A 21,007-nucleotide genomic window follows, 5' to 3' on the forward strand; every position below is an offset into this window, starting at 1 on the left:
GGTATTAGGCTATTGAAAGTTCGTGGGAACTTTGAGTTGGTGATTAATCAAGTAAGGTATTTGTGTGAAGTGAAGAATCCATAGCTGAAGAAGTATCAAGATGTAGTTTGGGATGGGATCAAATGTTTTCAAGCCTTTTCCATCATTGCTATGCCGAGGGACCATAATTACCTTGCAAATTCCATGGTGTCATTAGTTGATTGCTATTAGCCATGTCGGGCTATCCCTCAAACTTAGTATTTGGTCCAAGTGATATTTATACCTTCTATCCCTAATAACATAGGTTGTTGGTAGGCATTCAAAGATGAGAGACATGTTCAATTTTTTGAATTGTGTGAATTAATTGTCTTCTCATGTGATAGATGAAGTATAGGAAGGTGAGTCTCCCCCACTAGTTCAATTTCTGATTAATGAGATACCAAGAGGTTTGGTTACGTTAGAAAAATCATTTGATGAATTTGACACTTCTAAAGGAGTTGACAAATTTAAATTGGATGAACAGGGAGATGAACATGAGTTCCAAGGTGTCCTGTAGGATAATAAAAATTGGCCAAGGTTGCACCAAAGTGGAGAGGAGATTGGAAGCTTTGGTATGTGAGTGCAAAGATGTGTTTGCATGGTCTTATGATGATTTGAAAGCATACGGTCCAAAGGTAATAGAACATACGATCTCTTTGAGGAAAGAGATCGAGGTTTTCAGATAATGACAATGCGCAATGAATCACATGGTAGCTCTCATTATACAAAGAGAGTTGTAGAAGGCTGAAGCTACTTGAGGCTTGCATCATTACACCAATTAGGTATCTAAATTGGGTGGCGAACATTGTTCCGATCAGAAAAAGGAATGGTAAGATTCACATCTGCATTGATTTCATAAGCATCAATCTCACCTCTTTTAAAGATAATTGCTCTCTTCCTAACATGGAACACATGCTATGATCGATAACTAGAATGGGAATGATGTCTATGTTAGACGGATTCTTGGGGTATCACCAACTATTGATATTCGAAGATATATAATTGCTACAGTTACATATTTGGACAAAGTGCTCAGTAATAAGAAGCATTTTGATGATGTTTAACATATATTTTTTCATAAATTATTCATAAACTTCCTTGGATATTCCAGTGGCCAGCTCCGAACTTAAGACAACTACAATGAGCCTATGTTTGAGTACGCAACTTCTTTTAATGCTTCAATAGAAATAAAAATATACTATTCAAATTATTTAACTACTACGACATGTGAAATAAACTAGCAAAGCCCACACAATGTAATACAAATATTACCCATGGAACCCATATGAGATAACCAAGAAGGAATGAAGGACTACTTATTCCATCTTCTTATATTTTGGAGATTACAGTATAGATGACAAAGCCATCCAAGCTTACTACAAAGCTAGGAGATGCTATGGTCATCTACAATCCTCTATAATATGCTTTTGTCTGTCTGCTATGTTTGTATCTCCTCTACACTCTTGCTCATATAACAGAATAGTTGATAGCTAGTGAATAAGCGAATCATTTTCCTTCCTTTTGCGAGGTATTTGATAACTAGAATTAGGGTTAGGATTAGGTTTTTGAGGCCCTCTTGGAACCTTCATAATGCTTCTAGATGTCTATAGGGATTCCCACATGTTACTAACTAGCCATATTCAAATTATTGTGAGTGGACATGTTTGCTGCTTGGACATTTGAAGAATATTTGGACTGTTACCTTGTTGGAGTAATAGATTTCACATACAAATGATCTTTTAAGGGCATGATAGCTTGGTGGAAAAACGTCAGTGAGAAAACAATTTCTGTCTAGGCTGAGGAAAGCCTATGGCATTTATCAACAGCCACAAGGACAAAAAAGTTGTAAGGTCCCTAAAACCATGCTGATAGTTGATGACTCAAAATTTGACAAACACAATACCGTCTCTAATATGTCTCAAATTCCAATCTCACTAGGCTAGAGCATGAATAGGTTCATATGGCATTGATGTGGATCAGTAAAGTTTAAATGAAGTGCCATTTCTTGACTATCCATGTTGAAAATTTTACATGATTTCCTTTAACTGGTAATTACTTCTGATGTTTATTTAGCTAATTCATTACATATTTCAACATTAAGCAATTACACATAGAAAATCTTCAACAATCGACAATAAAAACAATAGGAACATGAAGAGACAGCCAAACAAAAGGATTATTTTGGGAAAGCCCCAAACCAGGGGAAAAACCCAACAACATTTCTTAGAGAAATTTGTCCATTCAACAAGGAAAACATCCAGCGCTTTTCAGTAAAAAACAAATCAATTTACCCAGAAGTCAAACCTGGTCAAACAGAGACAAAATTTGTGGATGTTTTGTTAAAATTGGCAACTAGGGCCAAATTCCACTTTGGACAGCTCCTTTGAGGAAGATATTTGCCTCTGCCATCATTGAATTCCTCTTTTCGAGAGGACCAAAATTGATCCAATGATCATCAAATTTGGTTAAGGAGAAATGTGTTTTTGATTTTATGCACTCTCATAAGTAAAATGGTCAAGGTCAGCTTCACCACCTTCAAGTCCAAACGACATGTCTTTTGACCCTCTCCAATTCCTATATATGGAGGTGCTTCCAACCTCATTTGATACAACAACAAGGAACATAATTCCTCTGAAATAAGGTGTGGATCTGAGGCTAGGGCATACAAAGGAAAAGAGCCGAGTTGATGAGAAGTATATCTCTGTTTGTGTACAGCTTTCTGTGGAAAAGAGGGCCGCAGTTGTTTGAGGTTTGCCATAGCCAGCAAGGAGGCTCTGAGGACTGTTTGGAGGCAGTTTAAAGCTTCGGGTGCTCTTCTTTTCAGGCCGCAGTTCAAGTGATAATGCTTTCTGTGTTTTGTACATATCTCAGTTTGGGTCGCAGATAGGGTTTCCACTACAGCACGTTTGAAGGCACTTGTGGAAGGGCTGAATGGGCTTGTTTGTATCCTCCATGTCAATCACAGTCAAGGAGGGTAGGCCACAGTGAATACAAAGGGTGTAACCTTTGTCTGTAGCAGTCTACTGCTACTACAGGACTGAACACTTGAGCTCCATATTGCAGACATTAGACAACAACTCATTGACCTTGTTTGAATATCCATTCTTGGACTGTCTTGAGCTTATTCCATTCAGGAAAGAAGACCGCATCATATGATCAAGGACCAATTTCCTTTAGGATATCATTCCGTCGTTGCTTAAGCTACTCCTGATCTCTGGTTAGTATTTGTCTGCTGCTACTTGAGGACAGAATTGCATACTTGATTGGGCTGCCTCCTTGCCATTTGGATAGTGGTTCAAATCATCATTCATGGCAAATCAGTTCTGACTTTGACTGTACTCTCTCTCTCTCTGCTGATCATTTGATTTTGATAATAAGAAGAATTGTTCAAGGGTTTTCCCCATCTTGGAGTTTTTCCCTGGCTTGAGCCAATCCTTGTGTTCTCTTGTCTTGGCTTGTCTTTTGCATTTACATTGGATGTTCTTTCAGTCATTGGTAAATATGATTTGTAATGGAATAATAGAATTAATAATGGGCTAATGAAGTGATTGACTTAAGCAAGGAATATGTTAATCCAAATTTAACATGTTTCCAACAAATCAAACACTTCAGGGATGAGATCTATGTTGTTGCTTTTTGTTTGAAAGTCATAACCATCCTTCACTCTACTGTGTATCAAGGATTCAAATCTGTAAGTTGGTACTGTGCTAGTGCCTGTGGATTTTCCCACCCCCCTCAACCACGCTTTTTGCTGGTTTTCTGGATGGAGAATGCTATTGATCACTAGAGGCAATAGCAGATGGTAATCCTGTAGGATGTGGTGGGATTGGATCTTGTGACCTCCCTGAGCATTATGCCTTAGTAGAAAAAGTTTGACCAAATGAGCTATCCCTTGGGGTTAACTAAATTGCACTTATGTGAAGATCAAAATGCTTTTCTGGACAGTAAAAATTGCATATTTGATCATTTGTTGGCTTGTTTGTGTTTGAAAGTTTGAAACTACTGTCATATGATGCCATTTGTGGATCTTGCTTCTTGTGTCTCTTTCTTTCCTCATCCAAATTTCGGTTAGCTGGCAAATTATGCTAAGCGGACTACACACTAACACACTTACACATGCATTTAATCTCTTCTTCTTGGGTTTCTTGTAGTAGTTAAATTGAGTTTTAAGTTTTAACAAATCAGTATGAAATTATGAATACGCATTCTAGGTTTTGTATGACTGTCTAGAATCTAAATGTGCAGGCAGGTCTGCATCTTGTATCAATTTCTCTATGTATCACTTACATATCTGAAGTCTCTGTGTGCATGATGTACATCTTTGTACACCATACCTAAGAAAGATTCTTCCTGTATTGTTATTTTTAGAATTACTAGAAATTGCAAATATTCTTCATCTTTGAGAAGTTTGAGAATATGTTGTAGGAAATATTGGATATAGACTTTATTGATTTGAGTTTCTAGAGAGCAATGCTGAGATTAAAAAACAAAATTTGCAGAATGAATGTCTGCCTTAGCCCATTGACAAGATTTTGGGTAGTAGCTGTTATGCGGCTAAGAAAATGCAAATGAAAATTATGTTGAAATTTGAGAATGTGTAATTTGTGTTATGCAAAAATAAGTTATTGGATTGGCTCACTAGATGGCAATTCTGGTATAAGGTAGCAATATATGCAAAAATTTAACAAGAAGATGAGTTAGTCTTGGTTATCTGGCCACACAAGAATAGTGCAATCAAAATTGTGAAATGCTATCAGGACAAAAAGAATGCATGATGTGTCTCAAAAGATGGCACTTAGTTGATAGCTAAAGACCAGGACATATGGTCTCATTGTTATATTGTTGTCTTTCATTCTTACCCTCGGATCTGTTAACTCCACTTAAAAAGCTTTTTATACTGGCTCAAATCTCTTCAAAGGATATACATTAAACTTTTCCCCTTTTTCTGTTTATGATTTAAGTATGTTAAACTTGTTCTTGAGCACTATTTAAAATGTCTTGGTGCTTGCTTTTCTGCAGACTGGGATTTTTTCTCATTCAGATTCAAGTTCTGGGCATCATTCTCCAGTGCATGTATGAGATATTTCAAGTATTAAGTTTACTCTGTTTCAAACTTTTCTTTTATTTATCCCATTTATTTTTGCTTTTTAAAATTTTAACTTAAGACGAGAAATGCTATCAGACAGCATTCCCTAGAAAATTTCATTTCTACCTCTGGTCAAGGGCTGTGGCAGATTTGATTAAGTGCCACAGACTTACTTAACTGGAACTAGGATGAGAGTATCTTCTATTTTAGATTCTTTGCAGCTTAGTTTATTAAGATAATTTGATTCTTTTAAAAGTCAGTATTTGGTTTTGCAGATAAACCCCATGGGGGAGTTTGTAGCGGTAGATGTTTTGCAACCTCGCAGAAGAAACCTAAATGGGAGGTAAATATGCTGATTATGGCTTTCTTTATGATTCTTAACTTAGGTTTAGTTTATCCTCTCTTTTTTTGTTTCTTTTTCCGGGAAGAAAACATATTTTAGTGGACCATATTTATGATGGCTTGGAATATTTGTAAGGCCCAAAATGTTGACCCTTGATTAAAAAATCTGTTAAAAATTGAGAAACCAAACATGCCTTTCTATTAGTTTTATGGCCTCAATTTCATTTTTCTACAAATACAGGCATTTCTGTTATCTTCAAAACTTCTGCAGCTTCTGCTAATGTGGTCGATGTTGCTAGCTTGTGTTGAAGTCAAGTTCTTGCATTATTTTTTGTTTTGTTTTGGAGGCATTTTTTTCTCTTCCATGGACTTGATTCCTCACTTGCATGAATCTGCCCTCCTTTTTAAATAGTCGATTTGAATCAGCACCACAATGTCCTTTGAACTGGCCATTTAACTTCATTTGCTTGAGCCTTAAGTTTGTTTTCTTGAGATCTTTAGATCTGTAGCTAAGAAGGCTTCAAACTTCATTTTGGCAGGCTGAAGAATGATCTCAACCTTATGAGGTTTTGTGGATCCCAAGTTAGTTATTGTCCACGTAGGACCATGTTTAATATGATGATGTGTAGTACCCTGATGTCAACATGGGTCACTTTTAGTGCCACATGTTGGCCTGGTGGTGTATTGGTCCATTGGATATAGAAATACATTGCCAAAACCCAGGGGATGTTGCTTTGCAAGCTTTCATACTTAGTTGCTTTCTTGGTTCATGGGGAATTTGGCTTTGGATTTTCAGGCTCCTGATCAAGATCGATTCCTTGCTGTCTCCTTTTACATGGCCTTCTTACTTAGAGATTCATTTTCTTGGAGGATATTAAGTGCCCCTCTCTTGCTATTAGTGCTTGTGTGGCTTATCTAACAAAATAAAATTTGGTTCCTTGCAGGTTTTTAATCTTGTAGGATTTTATAGTTACCTTGATTTCTGTGGGCTAAAATCTCAATTTATATATTTTTAGTGAAATTATTGTCATGCAAGATTTGCCTCTTTTTGGTGATTCTGCATGATTGCTTCTCCAAAACTTGTAGGGAGTGATTTTTGCTAAAGGCCAAGTGTTTTTTGTTGATTGCCAACACAGGTTAGCTTCTGCTCTGTTGCATATTTGGATTATTTTACTTCTTTATGGTTTTTTTGACCTGAAGACTTTTGTGGCATTTCTTTCTTTATATTTTAACATTGGTTTCCTCTTTTTCCCAAGGTAAAAATCTTTCTAATGAATACCTCAAATGTGAAATCAGAATTTGAAGGCTCAAAAAGCAAAAGCTGTGACTCTGCACTGTCCTGTAATAGTCCGAGCCCTATATATAAGTCTTTCTTAGAGGATTCCATTGTGGCGGTTATCAAAATTTACATATGAGCCCTATGGCTTAGACTTAAAACCAAAACAGAAGCAACAATAAAGAAAGGACATCGATATAGACTCCTCTCAGCTCCAGCTTCAGTAAAGAGATCTTTTATATAGAGATAATTGAGTCCCTCTTCGGAATTATTCCTCAGAAAAATAGCTTCTTTAGAAAGCTGATCTGCGTTTGTACTGTACTCCCTGTAGATACAAATGAAGGAAATATCATCAAAACAGCTTTTTATTTCCAGAACTTGATTCATGATTGGATTTAACAGCATGTTATCTAGTCTGCATTTATCTTTTGCACAATCTATCACTGTCTTTGAGTCTCCATATACCTGCAATTGTTTTATATCTGTACAGTTTGATTTTCATAAGAAGCCACAAAGCATATAACTTGGCTTGATTATTTGTTGCTTGCCCAGCAGCAAATTTCAAGGAAAAATAATGTTCAGATTCAAGAAAAAGGACCATTTCTGTCTCAGATACTCCTGGGGTTTCTTGGCAAGCCCATCAAAAAATCCCTAGGCTTTCACATAGTCAATAATTGTTTTTTTAGAACTCTTTGAAAATTATTTTTTGGTGGTTATTATTACTGCAAAATATTGCAGCACTAGGCACTCTAGGTCTAGGGCAACAATGAGATCAGCCACCAGTGTCACCTTAGTGGCTGTTCTCCTGCTGTTTTGTGGTTGGATATTATCCCCACAAGAGAGGCTTCCTCGACAGGCCTCAAAGATTAAGTAACTCAGGGAATCCCATGCTAAATACTCTCCTAGGAACCTATTCATTAGACACACCAAAAACATATTCAGTAAGGTAGGGCTCCGAGTGGGAATAAGGTAGTGAGTTCAAAGAACTTATGGATAAGTCTAGAGGGCTGAGATAAGTCCTGGAGATACTCAAATAGATTCCAAACACATGCTCTACCTTTTAATTAAACAATTGCTGTTATAAATTAGGGTTTGATAAACAGCATGCAAAATTTATGACAGCAGCAATGCAATAGCCTATAATTGATGATAGTCAATAAAATATCTAGGCTATAAAATAGGTAAACAAGAGAAAGGCTAAAGCAAAATTTTCAAGGGCTGAAATACAGAAAACAGCTAGAAAACCTTAGAATTATGGCTGAAAATGCATAAAAATGATATTTTTCCTTTCAATTTAATAGATTTAAATCCTAATCGTAGGTATATGACATTTAAGTTGTTAAATGCTATTTAATGCCGATTTTTCAAAACCCCAACTCTCGTTTACCATAAAGAAAATAAGAAAAGATGAAATTTAAAGAAAATTGACACACCATGACTATTGGCTTCAATCAATTGGGTATATGGAGTCAAAAGGGCAAGGTCAAAGGTGGAAGGCCTTGAATGGAGAGAGAGAGGAAAGCCTCTCAATCTAACCCTAGCGACTTTCACAAAGAGGAGATTTAAGGTCAAGGAATGCTATTTTAAGTTTCCTTGATAAATAATTGGTGACAATTCTTGCATGTGGAGATTTTAGAGCCAATAAATATACATTATATCAGGAAGAAAAATACTCATAATAAATTAGCACCATTCACCAAAGCATTAGTTCGTCAATCCGAAGAAAGTTCATCCATGCAATTTTGTCTTCCCCAAGACAATTTGCTAGCCTAGTGATCCGTTGCGTCCATGTAATGTCCCTTCTCGAATGATCACTTTTGGAGAACTACTCAATAGCCTATTTGATTCTCTTTTTGGGCTTCTAGTGATTCCGATGATTCTCTATGGTTGTGAACTATGGGCCAGCAGTACATCCGACATGTAGTGGAAACAAATTGAGAAAATTCATAAGTGTTTGATTACAAACAAATTCAAGATTAAAAGTGCAGTTCCTTATGCTATCTTGTTAAGTGAAATAGGGGCTGCTCCTATTGAAGCAATTGCTATGGTGCGAGCCATAATGTTAATTTTAGGTATGTTCTATGCTTAGAGCAATTTATTTCAATTTTCACAGTTAGCTCAATATCTTTTCTAGATTAGCAATCACATCAGCATTAAAGTAAACTGCAGATAAAACATAAACATAAATCGCAGAAGACAAGCCAAGACAAGAGGACACAAGATGTGGCGCTAGCCAGGAACAAACTCCAATGTGGGGAAACCCTTGATCAATTCTTCTTATATGTTCTTCAATAGTTCAGCACACAGAGAGAGAGATAGTACATTTACAACAGAAGTCAACACTTTGACTTATCCAAATAAGAGCATAGATCATCTCTAAGAAGATGATACATGGGATCAGTTGAAAACATGTTGCTTCAACTGATTCTCCAAGGTGACTCCTTCACCTATCATTGTGCTGCATCTCGTCATCATGTTGCACCTCACCGTGCTGCACCCATTGTCACAACGCTGGACGTTATGACCATGCTGTACACATCATACCGCTGCAACTTATGCTGCACTGCTGTACCTTGTGCCACTGCTGCACCATGCTGTCACCCATGTGCTTACTGCACCATAGCTGCTTTGTGTACTTGCTGCACCAAGTACCATACAACTGTCCCAATGTGCTTGCAGCACTATACTTGCTGCTGTCCATGCTTGCTGTCTGTCACCCATGTGCTTACTACACCATAGCTGCTTTGTGTACTTGCTGCACCAAGTACCATACAACTGTCCCAATGTGCTTGCAGCACTATACTTGCTGCTGTCCATGCTTGCTGTCCCAACATTGTTTTGTCTCATCATACTGCTGTCCCATTAAACATTGCGGCACTATATCATTGCTGTCCCATCATTGTGCTGTCCATGCTTGTTGTTGGCTCTACCAGTCATGCTATACCTTGCTGCTGTCCCCTCACAGCTTGCAATACCTTGCTGCTGTCCCATGCATCTTTGCAGCACTATGTAGCCTTGCTGTTCATGCATCTTTGTAGGCTTGCTGTTCATGCATCTTTGTAGGCTTGCTGTCCATGCATCTTTGCAACACTATGTAGCCTTGCTGTCCATGCATCTTTGTAGCACTATGTAGCCTTGCTGTCCATGCATCTTTGTTGCACCAATCTCCATTGCCTAGCTGTCCACAACACTGCTGTTCCAATGCTGCCTTCACTGCTGCTTATGTGGTGACTGGTTAGGGCATCTGGCAACCCTTACACACCCAGCCAAACAGCCCCTTAGGGACTACGGCCCACCTTGGCAAGCTTCTTCCCATGTAGCTGCTGCCTCCATGGAATGATGCCCAAAACAACAACGTATGTTTCCCATTCTTCTCGGCCTAGCTGCTTGCCTTTCCAGCTCTAAACCGTACTTAGAAACAACCCTAAACCTTACCCTCAAAACTGCCCTTTCACACCATGCTGTCACCACAGCCCTTTATAGCCTCTACGCTGTCCCTTTGACCCTTCATATTACGGCTAAGCTCCGCTATCCACACAGCTCTTTACGCTGTCTAGGGCAGCCTCCTCCTTCACTGTGTAGAGGCCAGCGTATAGGGTAGGGCTTGATCTTGATAGCGTTAGTGCTTAGGCTTTTCTTCTAGACTGCGTAGATACTAGGGATGTCCTCCTTGTAGTGTTAGGGCCTCTCACTTGACTGCGTCCTCTAGATTATGGCAACGTTCTTCTTCTTGATTGCGGCTAGGGCGGCTTTAATCCTCCAACGTCTAGGGCTTCCACTCCTAGATTTCTCTTCCACCAAAGACCATGACAAGTGGAGAGAAATCAAGATAGAAGTGTTGACTGAGAAATGACGCTCAAGTCATTTCCTTTTATACTAAAACGTTGAGCACATGTGGGGTTTATTTGGTTGCTAGCCGACCTTGACGAATTGTCTTATAACACAAATAAATTCAAAACTCCATGAATACTTATCGGAATCGGATGATCTTTAGATCAATCCTACACCTCTCGATGAGAGGGATCCAAGAAAAATATCAGCTGCCACAAATAAGATGACCCACATGGAGTTTGTTCCTAGTTGCCAATTTTAACACTTCCTCTCAACTAGGGAGAACTCCATCCGCTAATCCATCTATCCGACTGTACTATCTCAGCCATCAGTGCCTTGCACTGCTCTGATCTGCTAAACCATGAAGAAGAAGAATTGATCGAGAATGTCTCATACCATTCTCCACTGACTCGAAGTCAGTTCCATATGAAGAGAGTGTGTCATACCACTATTATTGACCCGTAGTCAGTTTCATTGATCCCAAATCAATATCACAAGAGAGTGTCTCAAATCACTCATATTGATCCCAGATCAGTTTCATTGATCCTAGATCAATGGAGGTCATCCTAGCATAGGGAATATGGTAGATACAATGATGCGTCCATTGATAGTACTACTATGGTCCCTAACCCCATTTCCTTGCTCATTGGCCAGATGAGAGGTACTTCCCATGAGTCCCACACTGCATGGGTAAGATGCCTTGACAAGAGAACCATTCATCCTGTCCTTAAGTCGCCTCGGGGTATCACAGGGGAAGGCTGAGCCATTCACCCTATACACAGCGCACCATTAGGGGAGGGTGAGTCGCCCTATGGTTGCTTATTGCTCCAAGAAGTACCCCAAGCCCCCCAGACCTCCTAGAGCTCAATGCATACATCGTGCAAGACCCTCATAAGAGGGTCTCTCAACGAATCCAAGTCGTTCGGGAAAGTCACAAATTTGACCTTTCCCGGGGGCTTTGATGGAATGTCCGCCACCTGTACATCAGTTTCAATGCGATAGAGCCTCCTCGCTCATCGATGTACCGTATCCCAGATAAGGTAGTATCTGATGTCTATATGCTGGAGCAATCATAGAATACGGGATTCTTCAACAATCGAATCCCCCCCTGGTTGACACAGAAGATCACTGTGGTATCCATCATGTGTTCAAAGAGCTCACTGAAGAGCTCCCGCAACCAAGCAACTTCACACGAGGTCATACTCGTAGCTATGTATTCAGTCTCAGCGGTGCTCAAAGCAACCGTCTTCTGCTTCCTGCTTATCCAAGATATTGAGCAGAACCCAAAGAGAATCAACACTCAGAAGTGCTCTTGAGATCCTCCACACTACTTGCCTAGTCAACATTCGAATAATCATGCAGCTTCACATTTGCGGCAGTGTATCTCAATCCATGAGAGATTGTGCCCCAAGGATATCTCAAAAGATTCTTGGCACCAATTCAGTGAGGCTCAACCATATATGAGCTCACCATGCTAACTGCAAAACATATATCCGGACGGAAGTTCACCAAGAACATCAATGTGAATGAGGAACTCAGAGGCATTTCCCAAATCTGGTCCGGCATCACTACCATATAACTTCTGAAAGTTAAGATCCTCGAGGTAGTCACAGGCTTGTAGTTTACCATTTCACATCCGGAATCCAACTCCCTCTTACTTCTGCAAATGAGAGGGTCTGCACCTATCAGAAATAGGTCGTCCTTACAAGGTGCCAACATGAGAGGTCTATCATCCACAACCTTCAAGCAATGGTTTGGATCGGCTTCACTCCTAGTGAATCTCAGCTTCATCAGACAACTATCAATCCTCTCATACTACGCCCGGGGTGTTTTGCTTCAAGCCATAGAGGGCTTTCTTCCATCTGCATACATGAGATTCTCGATCATGAATCTCAAACCCCTCGGGTTGTTCCAAACCCGTGGACCTGCTACATGAGGGGAATGGTCCCCTTGTAACATTTTCCTTCGGTACATCTCAGACATGTACCTTCATGCTCTTCTTGAATTCAGGCATCCTTGTCACCATTTGACTCACATCGGGTAGGGCCCCATAATAGACCTCCGATGCTATAGATGAGATGTGTCAATTGACATGGTCCCCAATGGACCATCCTGCAACTTGATACAAATTGCCAACCCTGAACCCATGAAGAAAAGCATCTTTGAAAATTCTATTTTCAAACACGCACCTTTCTATCGATGAATGCCACCATGAAACCTTTGACGTCCATTGCCGAAATGGACACCAGGTACTTCTTGCGATCAAGTACATAAAAGAGATTCTTGTAAATAAATCGAGTTACTCTCATTCCGTTGAGGGGTGACATTCCCTACACCCTCTCTGGGATAGGTGGCATCGACTCCAAGTATAATCCCACGATTGTTTCTATCTTTACCAAATTAAAGAGAGCACCCTTCTATCCGATGAAGTGCCTTGAAGCATTACAATCAATAAGCTAGATTCCCAAAGAGTCTGAAGGAGAGGGCCAATACAAGATAACGCTTCTTTATCTTATCAGAAACAACATTTGATTCTTCATACCTGGGGTTCCTTGCTTTCCTTGAAGAGTCGGTCGTTTCCTTGATGACCTGCATTACCTGTCATTCCTCTGATCATTGAAGATGTCCCTGGAATGATTGTTATCTTCATCAAGAGATGTGTCCCTGCCATTCAGACACTCCTTCGCATAATGGCCGAACTTATTGTAAGCAAGGCATCTGCCTTTCCTTTCACCCTGAGATCCGGACTTCCCATTGAAGTGATCTGTAGGTAGGCCATCAGAAGCTTCTGCTGCGCCATTCTGATAATATACTCTGCTTCGACTTCACCCTTGGTGAATTTGAAGAGGGATGAGGAATCCAATTCTTTTTGTCCTTTCCGAACTGTCTTCGGTGATTGCTCTTTCACTCTTGCTTGGGCTTTGTCTTCACCTCAACTTTGATACCATGTTAATTTTAGGTATGTTCTATGCTTAGAGCAATTTATTTCAATTTTCACAGTTACCTCAATATCTTTTCTAGATTAGCAATCACATCAGCATTAAAGTAAACTGCAGATAGAGCATAAACATAAATCGTAGAAGACAAGCCAAGACAAGAGGACACAAGATGTGGCGCTAGCCAGGAACAAACCCCAATGTGGGGAAACCCTTGATCAATTCTTCTTATATGTTCTTCAATAGTTCAGCAGAGGGAGAGAGAGATAGTACATTTACAACATAAGTCAACACTTTGACTTATCCAAATAAGAGCATAGATCATCTCTAAGAAGATGATACATGAGATCAGTTGAAGACATGTTGCTTCAACTGATTCTCCAAGGTGACTCCACCTATCATTGTGCTGCATCTCGTCATCATGATGCACCCATCATCACAATGTTGGACGTTATGACCATGCTGTACACATCATACTGTTGCACCTTATGCTGCACTGCTGTCCCAGTGTTTAGCACTGCTGTACCTTGTGCTACTGCTGCACCAGACTGTCACCCATGTGCTTACTGCACCATAGCTGCTTTGTGTACTTGCTGCACCAGACTGTCACCCATGTGCTTACTGCACCATAGCTGCTTCGTGTACTTGCTGCACCAAGTACCATACAACTGTCCCAATGTGCTTGCAGCACTATGCTTGCTGCTGTCCATGCTTGCTGTCCCAACATTTTTCTGTCTCATCATACTGCTGTCCCAACATCTTACAGCTGTCCAATTAAACATTGCTGCACTATATCGTTGCTGTCCCATCATTGTGTTGTCCATGCTTGTTGTTGGCTCTACTAGTCATGCTATACCTTGCTGCTGTCCCCTCACAACTTGCTATACCTTGCTGCTGTCCCATGTGACTTTGTAGCACTATGTAGCCTTGCTGTCCATGCATCTTTGCAGCACTATGTAGCCTTGTTGTCCATGCATCTTTGTAGCACTATGTAGCCTTGCTGTCCATGCATCTTTGTTCCACCAAGCTCCATTGCCTAGCTGTCCACAACATTGCTGTTCCAACGCTGCCTTCACCACTACTTATGTGGTGACTGGTTAGGGTATCTGGCAGCCCTTACACACCCAGCCAAACAACCCCTTAAGGACTACGGCCCACCTTGGCAAGCTTCTTCCCTTGTAGCTGCTGCCTCCATGGAATGATGCCCAAAACAACAGCGTATGGTTCCCATTCTCCTTGGCCTGGCTGTTTGCCTTTCTAGCGCTAAACCGTACCTAGAAACAACCCTAAACCTTACCCTTAAAACTGCCCTTTCACACCATGCTGTCACCACAACCCTTCACGCTGTCTAGGGCAGTCTCTACGCTGCCCCTTTGACCCTTCATATTGCGGCTAAGCTCCGTTGTCCACACAGCTCTTTACGATGTCTAGGGCAACCTCCTTCTTGACCGCGTAGAGGCTAGTGTATAGGCTAGGGCTTGATCTTGATGGCGTTAGTGCTTAGGCTTCTTTTTCTAGACTGCGTAGATACTAGGGCTGTCCTCCTTGTAGTGTTAGGGCTTCTCACTTGACTGCGTCCTCTAGATTAGGGCAGTGTTCTTCTTGACTGCGGCTGGGGCAGCCTTAATCCTCCAACGTCTAGGCCTTCCACTCCTAGATTTCTCTTCCACTAAAACCCAAGACAAGTGGAGAGAAATCAAGATAGAAGTGTGTGTGAGAAATGACTCTCAAGTCATCTCCTTTTATACTAAAACGTTGAGCACATGTGGGGTTTATTTGGTTGCTGGCCAACCTTGACGAATTGTCTTGTAACATGAATAAATTCAAAACTCCATGAATACTTATCGGAACCGGATGATCTTTAGATCAATCCTACACCTCTCGATGAGAGGGATCCAAGAAAAATATCAGCTGCCATAAATAAGATGACCCAGATGGAGTTTGGCCCTAGTTGCCAATTTTAACACATAAGGTATTTAAAAAAAATTGAGCAAATGGAAGAGGGCAGATGGCCTAATGTTGTCTTTAATGACATATTGTGCAACAGAAAAAAGACTTGGATGCAACAAAATAACAAATGGTTTAGTAAATGGGGTATTTGCTTGAACACATGTCTCATAAACATCGAAGAGATAAAAACTTTTGTTATGGATAAGTTCCACAAGTGTACTTGGGATAAGGGGCTAGGAAGAAAGAAAAAATACTATATTGAAGTGTTTAATCCCACTCATAGTCATCAACCAAAAGCATACATAAAGGCTAATATCTCTTGGAGAGCCAAAATTCTTATTGCTCAGTTAAAGACTAATTCTCATTAACTTCGTTGTGAAACAGGGCACTGGAAAAGGCCAAAAGAAGTGTGGGAGGAAGGAGTATGCATTTTTTGTTCTTCTGAAAAAGTGGAAACAGAAAAGCATTTCATTTTAGAACGTGAGGCCTTCAAAGACAACAGGGAAAGTTATGCAGATACATTGACAGCTAGCTCTTGGGATAATCTATTCAGTGAGCGGTTTGTCGAGAAGTTGGGAGTATTTATTGTGAGGTTTCACAGAAAAAGGGCCGAATACATCAAGCAAATGAATAATTCCTGAATTATTGAAAAATAAAATCACTAGTATTATACCATCTAGAAATATATGTAGCGAAAATAAATGAGAGAGATCAATCACACATTGCAATAGAAATAATTCACCCACAACAATTCTCCATCTTTTATTAATATGGAAAATTAGGGTTTTAATCCACAGAGAATTTGCAAAGAAAAATGCAGGGCTAGAACTTGCAACTTGGCCCCATTGGAATAATTTGACCCAAGGAAAATCGGGCAAATGGAAATCGACCTCGAAAGAATTTTGGTCTGGAGATACTCAAATAGATTCCAAACACATGCTACCTTTTAATTAAACAATTGCTGTTATAAATTACGGTTTGATATAAAGACACTTTTCAGCACGCAAACTTTATGACAACAACAATACAATAGTCTATAATCCATGATAGACAACAAAATATCAAGGCTATAAAATAGGTAAATAAGAGAAAGACTAAAGCAAAATTTTCAAAGGCTGAAATGCAGAAAGCAGCTAGAAAACCTTAGAATTATGGCTGAAAATGCATAAAAATGGTATTTTTCATTTCAATTTAATAGATGACATCTAAATCCTAATCCTAGGTATGCACCATTTAAGGTGTTATATGTTAGTTAATGTTGATTTTTCAAAACCCCAACTCTAGTTTACCATAAAGAAAATAAGAAAAGATAAAATTTAAAGAAAATTGGCACACATTGACTAGTGGCTTCAATCAATTGTGTATATGGAGTCAAAAGGGCAAGGTCAAGGGTGGAAGGCCTTGAATGGAGAGAGAGAGAGAGAGAGAGAGAGAGAGGAAAGCCTCTCAATCTAACCCTAGTGACTTTCACAAAGAAGAGATTTAAGGTCAAGGAATGTTATTTTAAGTTTCCTTGATGGACAATTGGTGACAGTTCTTGCATATGGAGATTTTAGTGACATCTATCACTGAGCCATCATTGGACATCAGTGCCAACAACAAAAGATCAAAAGCAGCTTGGCACTGTTGGTTTGAGCAACTGCTCGATGAGCTTCTTAATGCATATTCATTTGTGAGTAGATACAGTGTTATCTGTCGCAGTATTACCAACTTGTGATGTCAGAGTAGATACAATGTTAACAATATGACAAGAGGTACAACATTGACAGCTAGGGTTTAATGAGCGGATTAAGCGACATTGAGCAATGAGGCTGTCAGGGTTTGACATTGATATACATACTAAACAAAAGCAACAATGATTATATTTCAGTTTGTTTTATATTGATTCAAAGCAAGGTGGATCTAGTCTGAAAATTGTGAAATGTGGTCTGCTCGCTGATCAGGGTGGCAGGGGGATGCAAGGTAGGAGAGTGGAGTCTCCTTCAAGTTGGAGCCTGAGAACACTTCAGGGTGGTAGGGTGGTGCTAGGATAGGTTGGTGCTTGCATAGGGTGTTGGTGCATCCCTTAAGTCAAAGTTGATAAAACGCATCTAGGTTTGAATGCTTTTCTGAAGATCAGTCATCACAATGCCAGGGTGGTAGGGTGGTGTTACGAGACAGGTCGCAGCTTGTCATGGGGGTTGGAGCTTCCAACCAATGGTAGTTGGTGAATTGTGTCCCCATTCAGTTGTAGTTGATAAACCATAGAACTCGTAGCCTACTGGGGGTCAAAGCCTCCATCCAGTTGGTGTTGGTAAAACAAACCTCCATATTTATATTCAGGGAGTTTGGGCCTTCCTTGTGTAGCACTAAATTGATGTACTAAATTAATGTCATGTCCCTTTTCAAACACATTTGTAACAGAGTGTTTCCACACATTTTTGCACAATTTTGGCTTAAGGGAAAGAACGCAACATTTTCGACTTAGGGACTTAGGAGGAAATTTGACTTAATTTGGTTGCTAGTGGAAGGTGGGGCCACCCACGTGGGAATTCGAACTAGGCCATTCGAATGTCTTGGAGGGAATTCGAAGTGCTGGATGGAGGGGCCCACATGAGGCAAGGAATGCCCACAAAGATAAAAGGAGGAGAGAGCTCTCATTTGGATTCATTCTTACACCTTGCAATCAAAATTACTTGATTGTCGCTCTACTGTTTAGTTGAGTCAACTAACTGTTTAGCCACGAATCTCTCAAGTGGGAGATTCAACCTCTACTTCGGGGGACCATCTGTGCCCGCCCTAGAGAGGCAGTTTCATAAGTATTTCAGGAGTTCCAGAAGTGTGTTACAACACTACCATTCAGCCACAATAGGGAGTGCGTATTTCCAGCTAGCTGGAGAATACGTAGGGGGAGTTTGGAGCTATCAATGACCAAGCATTTTTGGGGAGAGTTAGAGGATTCGGAGAGCAACACAGGGCCAACCTTTCTTTCAAGTTTTGGAGTCAGTAGAGCCAGCAGCCCAGCAGTTCGATTTTTAGTTACCCGGGGCTTGCGTAGAGAGTCATCACTAGGCTCACGTAGGAGTTGGAGGGAGGAATTGTAGAGCTGGAGCTGGCTGGGAGAAGTAGGAGATTAGTTGGAGGGCCATTTGAGGAGGATTGCTAGATTTAAGAGAGAGCAGAGATTGACAGGATCAGTCACAGCTCCAAAATTCGAAATTGGAGGAGGGCCAAGCTATGAAAGGTCGATTTTTCAAGGTTGGAACTAAGGGAAACCCTTTTTGGGTTTTGGACAAGGATCACACTCCTAATTTTATAGAATTTTCTAGGCAGATCTAAGGGGTCAAACAGGGGTCCCAACTCAGCTAGTAGCTAGAGGAGCTAAGGGGAATTTGGGCCAAAATTTCGAGATCAACATTTGGTCAATTCCTTCGTGGGTTTTTCTGGGTTTAGGCCAAGGAGAAAGGAGTTGAAATCTCATAATTTTTTGAGCACGGGAAGCAGTGATTCTAGCCCTTTGAAGTCAGCAGACAGAGCAGTTTTCTGGGGCAACGCAGTTCAGTTTGGTGCAACAGTCGTAGTAGCCTTCAGTTCAACATTTTCTCACCTGGGTTTTGCCATGCTTGTCCATTGAGACAAGCCTAGGTGCACCATTCTATTTTACTATTGTATTTGCTCCTGAAGAAATAATAAAATGGCTCAACAGTTCTCTATTTCCAGTGTTTCCATGGGTGCTTAATGTATATTTTGTTTTTCTGATTGCTAGATTGTTTGCATGCTTTGTATATCACCTACATTCCTATTTAGGAACATTACAATGGTATCAGAGCTATAATCTTGGCTTAGCCTATGGGAAATATTAGAATTAGACAAACCCATGGCTCAAGGCAAATCCAGTATGCAGAAATTCTGGGGTAGAATTCATTGGGATGATGAGAGGTTGGCCCAATTGAGGAGGGTGATAGACCAAACCCATCCTCACCCTTATAGCAGAGATGTGAGAGGTGTGCAGGCCGTGGGGGTGCAACCATCTACATCATGTGGGGAAAGTCGACCAGATCAAGGCACCAAATCTCTTGAAAGGGAGCATACAGGACATAGACAGTTAGATGGTGAAACTAGGGGGCGCTTTTGCTGGTGGAGACCTGGCTTTAGATATCAGGAGCCTAAGGAGGAGGTTGAGCATGATGTTGAGATCCAAAAGGATGGTGAGGAGCACATCGATATACCCGGTGTGGCGTAGGAGTCACCTTTATTAGAGACCTCTTTGATAACCCCAGTTGACACCTTGGTGGAGAGGATAGAGCCTACACACATAGAGCCATCTGTTTAGTGGGTGCCACCCATGGACGAGATGCCAACAGTTGCTAAGGTATTTGGAGCCATGACCGAGTTTACAGGTGATAGATGCCCATGACAGTTCCATCAGTTTCAGGCCGACCTTCTTGCATTAAAAAGTAAGGTCGCGTTAGTGCGATAGGCGATTCTGCAGCAGAACGAGGAGCTGGAGGGCATGAGAGCAGTTTATGCCGAGTCCACGGCCAAATTGACTCACGTTGGGGATCAGTTGGATTCGCTACTGGTGCAGCTAGAGTGCATGTTGGAGCATGAGAGCATCTCTCTTTAGGCAAACATAGACGGGGTTGGAAACACTGTTAGGTTACCTTGGCCCATTGGACAGGGAGACAAAGCTACTTAGTTAGATTGTGTGCATTGACCAAGATTGTGAGATGATACGACCTGAGTTACATAGGGTGCAACACCTGCATGTTGGGGTTGTTCTATGTGCTAGAGTTCGTGCATTCGATCCCTCTCTTGGGGTTGGATGGCGATAGATTCTGAGTTGGTACCCGATGGAGTGGGCTATGGAGATGGCGGTGGACCCAGGTGAAGCTCAGCAAGAGCTTCCAGGCATTGGGGATACCGACAACGCAGACTGGCATTGGGTTCAGGATGGGACTACCTATCATTTCCCAGTTATGCTGGTTGACTACAACCGGGATGGTTCAGTTGACCCAGTAGTTGAGCATGCACATTCGCTAGGGGAGTCTCGATCAACACTAGTGGTCGACCAGTTTATGGAAAGACTGTTTTGGTTTTCTTGGTATGGCATTTGTACACGGGATCACTGGGTGATCAACATACTCTGACAGGAGTTTGTCGGAGGAGGTGGCATTGGCAGGCCACCGGACGGTGCCTTGTATGGAACTAGAGACTCTTCACTTTTGTATGGGGCACAGAGGATGCAGAGGAGCGGAGCAATGGTGGCATCACTGCTGACACATAGGGAGAGTCACTTCTCGGATCCCTCAAGGGGGATTTGGAGAGAAGATCCATTCATCAGTGGGGATAGTGATGCGATGGTGGAGGTGATGATACTGATTAGGTGTGGCCTGACACATAGAGACATATCTCTAGGCCATCACATCTAGGGATGTGTGGGAGCATCTAGCATTGAGTAGTGGTCTATAGGTGGGCATGGAGATGCATGGTGGTGTGATGTAGTATGTTGGACTGCATTGTGGAGTGGGATTGCCTCACATCACATTGAGTACATGCGGGGAGTGACCGGTGCAGTGACACAAGCGG

The 21,007-nt window shown here is 41.0% G+C and overlaps 1 protein-coding gene across 6 annotated transcripts in view; it reads left to right on the forward strand.

Moving 5' to 3' along the window:
• Nucleotides 1-21,007, forward strand: part of LOC149153497 (uncharacterized) — a 746,732-nt gene that overhangs the window by 13,749 nt on the left and 711,976 nt on the right. For 5 of the 6 annotated variants that reach the window (XM_089440793.1, XM_089440790.1, XM_089440791.1 and 2 more), the window contains 2 exons: nt 5,038-5,091; nt 5,380-5,447. In XM_089440793.1, coding sequence (XP_089296919.1) covers nt 5,038-5,091; nt 5,380-5,447 — 122 coding nt within the window. Of the gene's footprint in view, nt 1-5,037; nt 5,108-5,379; nt 5,448-21,007 lie in introns of all 6 variants that reach the window. The other variant, XM_089440792.1, reaches the window with a different exon arrangement.

The sequence above is a fragment of the Pinus tabuliformis genome, chromosome 9 (assembly GCF_031772625.1).
Source record: "Pinus tabuliformis cultivar Carrire ecotype Pingquan chromosome 9, CPIR1, whole genome shotgun sequence".
NCBI lineage: Eukaryota > Viridiplantae > Streptophyta > Pinopsida > Pinales > Pinaceae > Pinus > Pinus tabuliformis.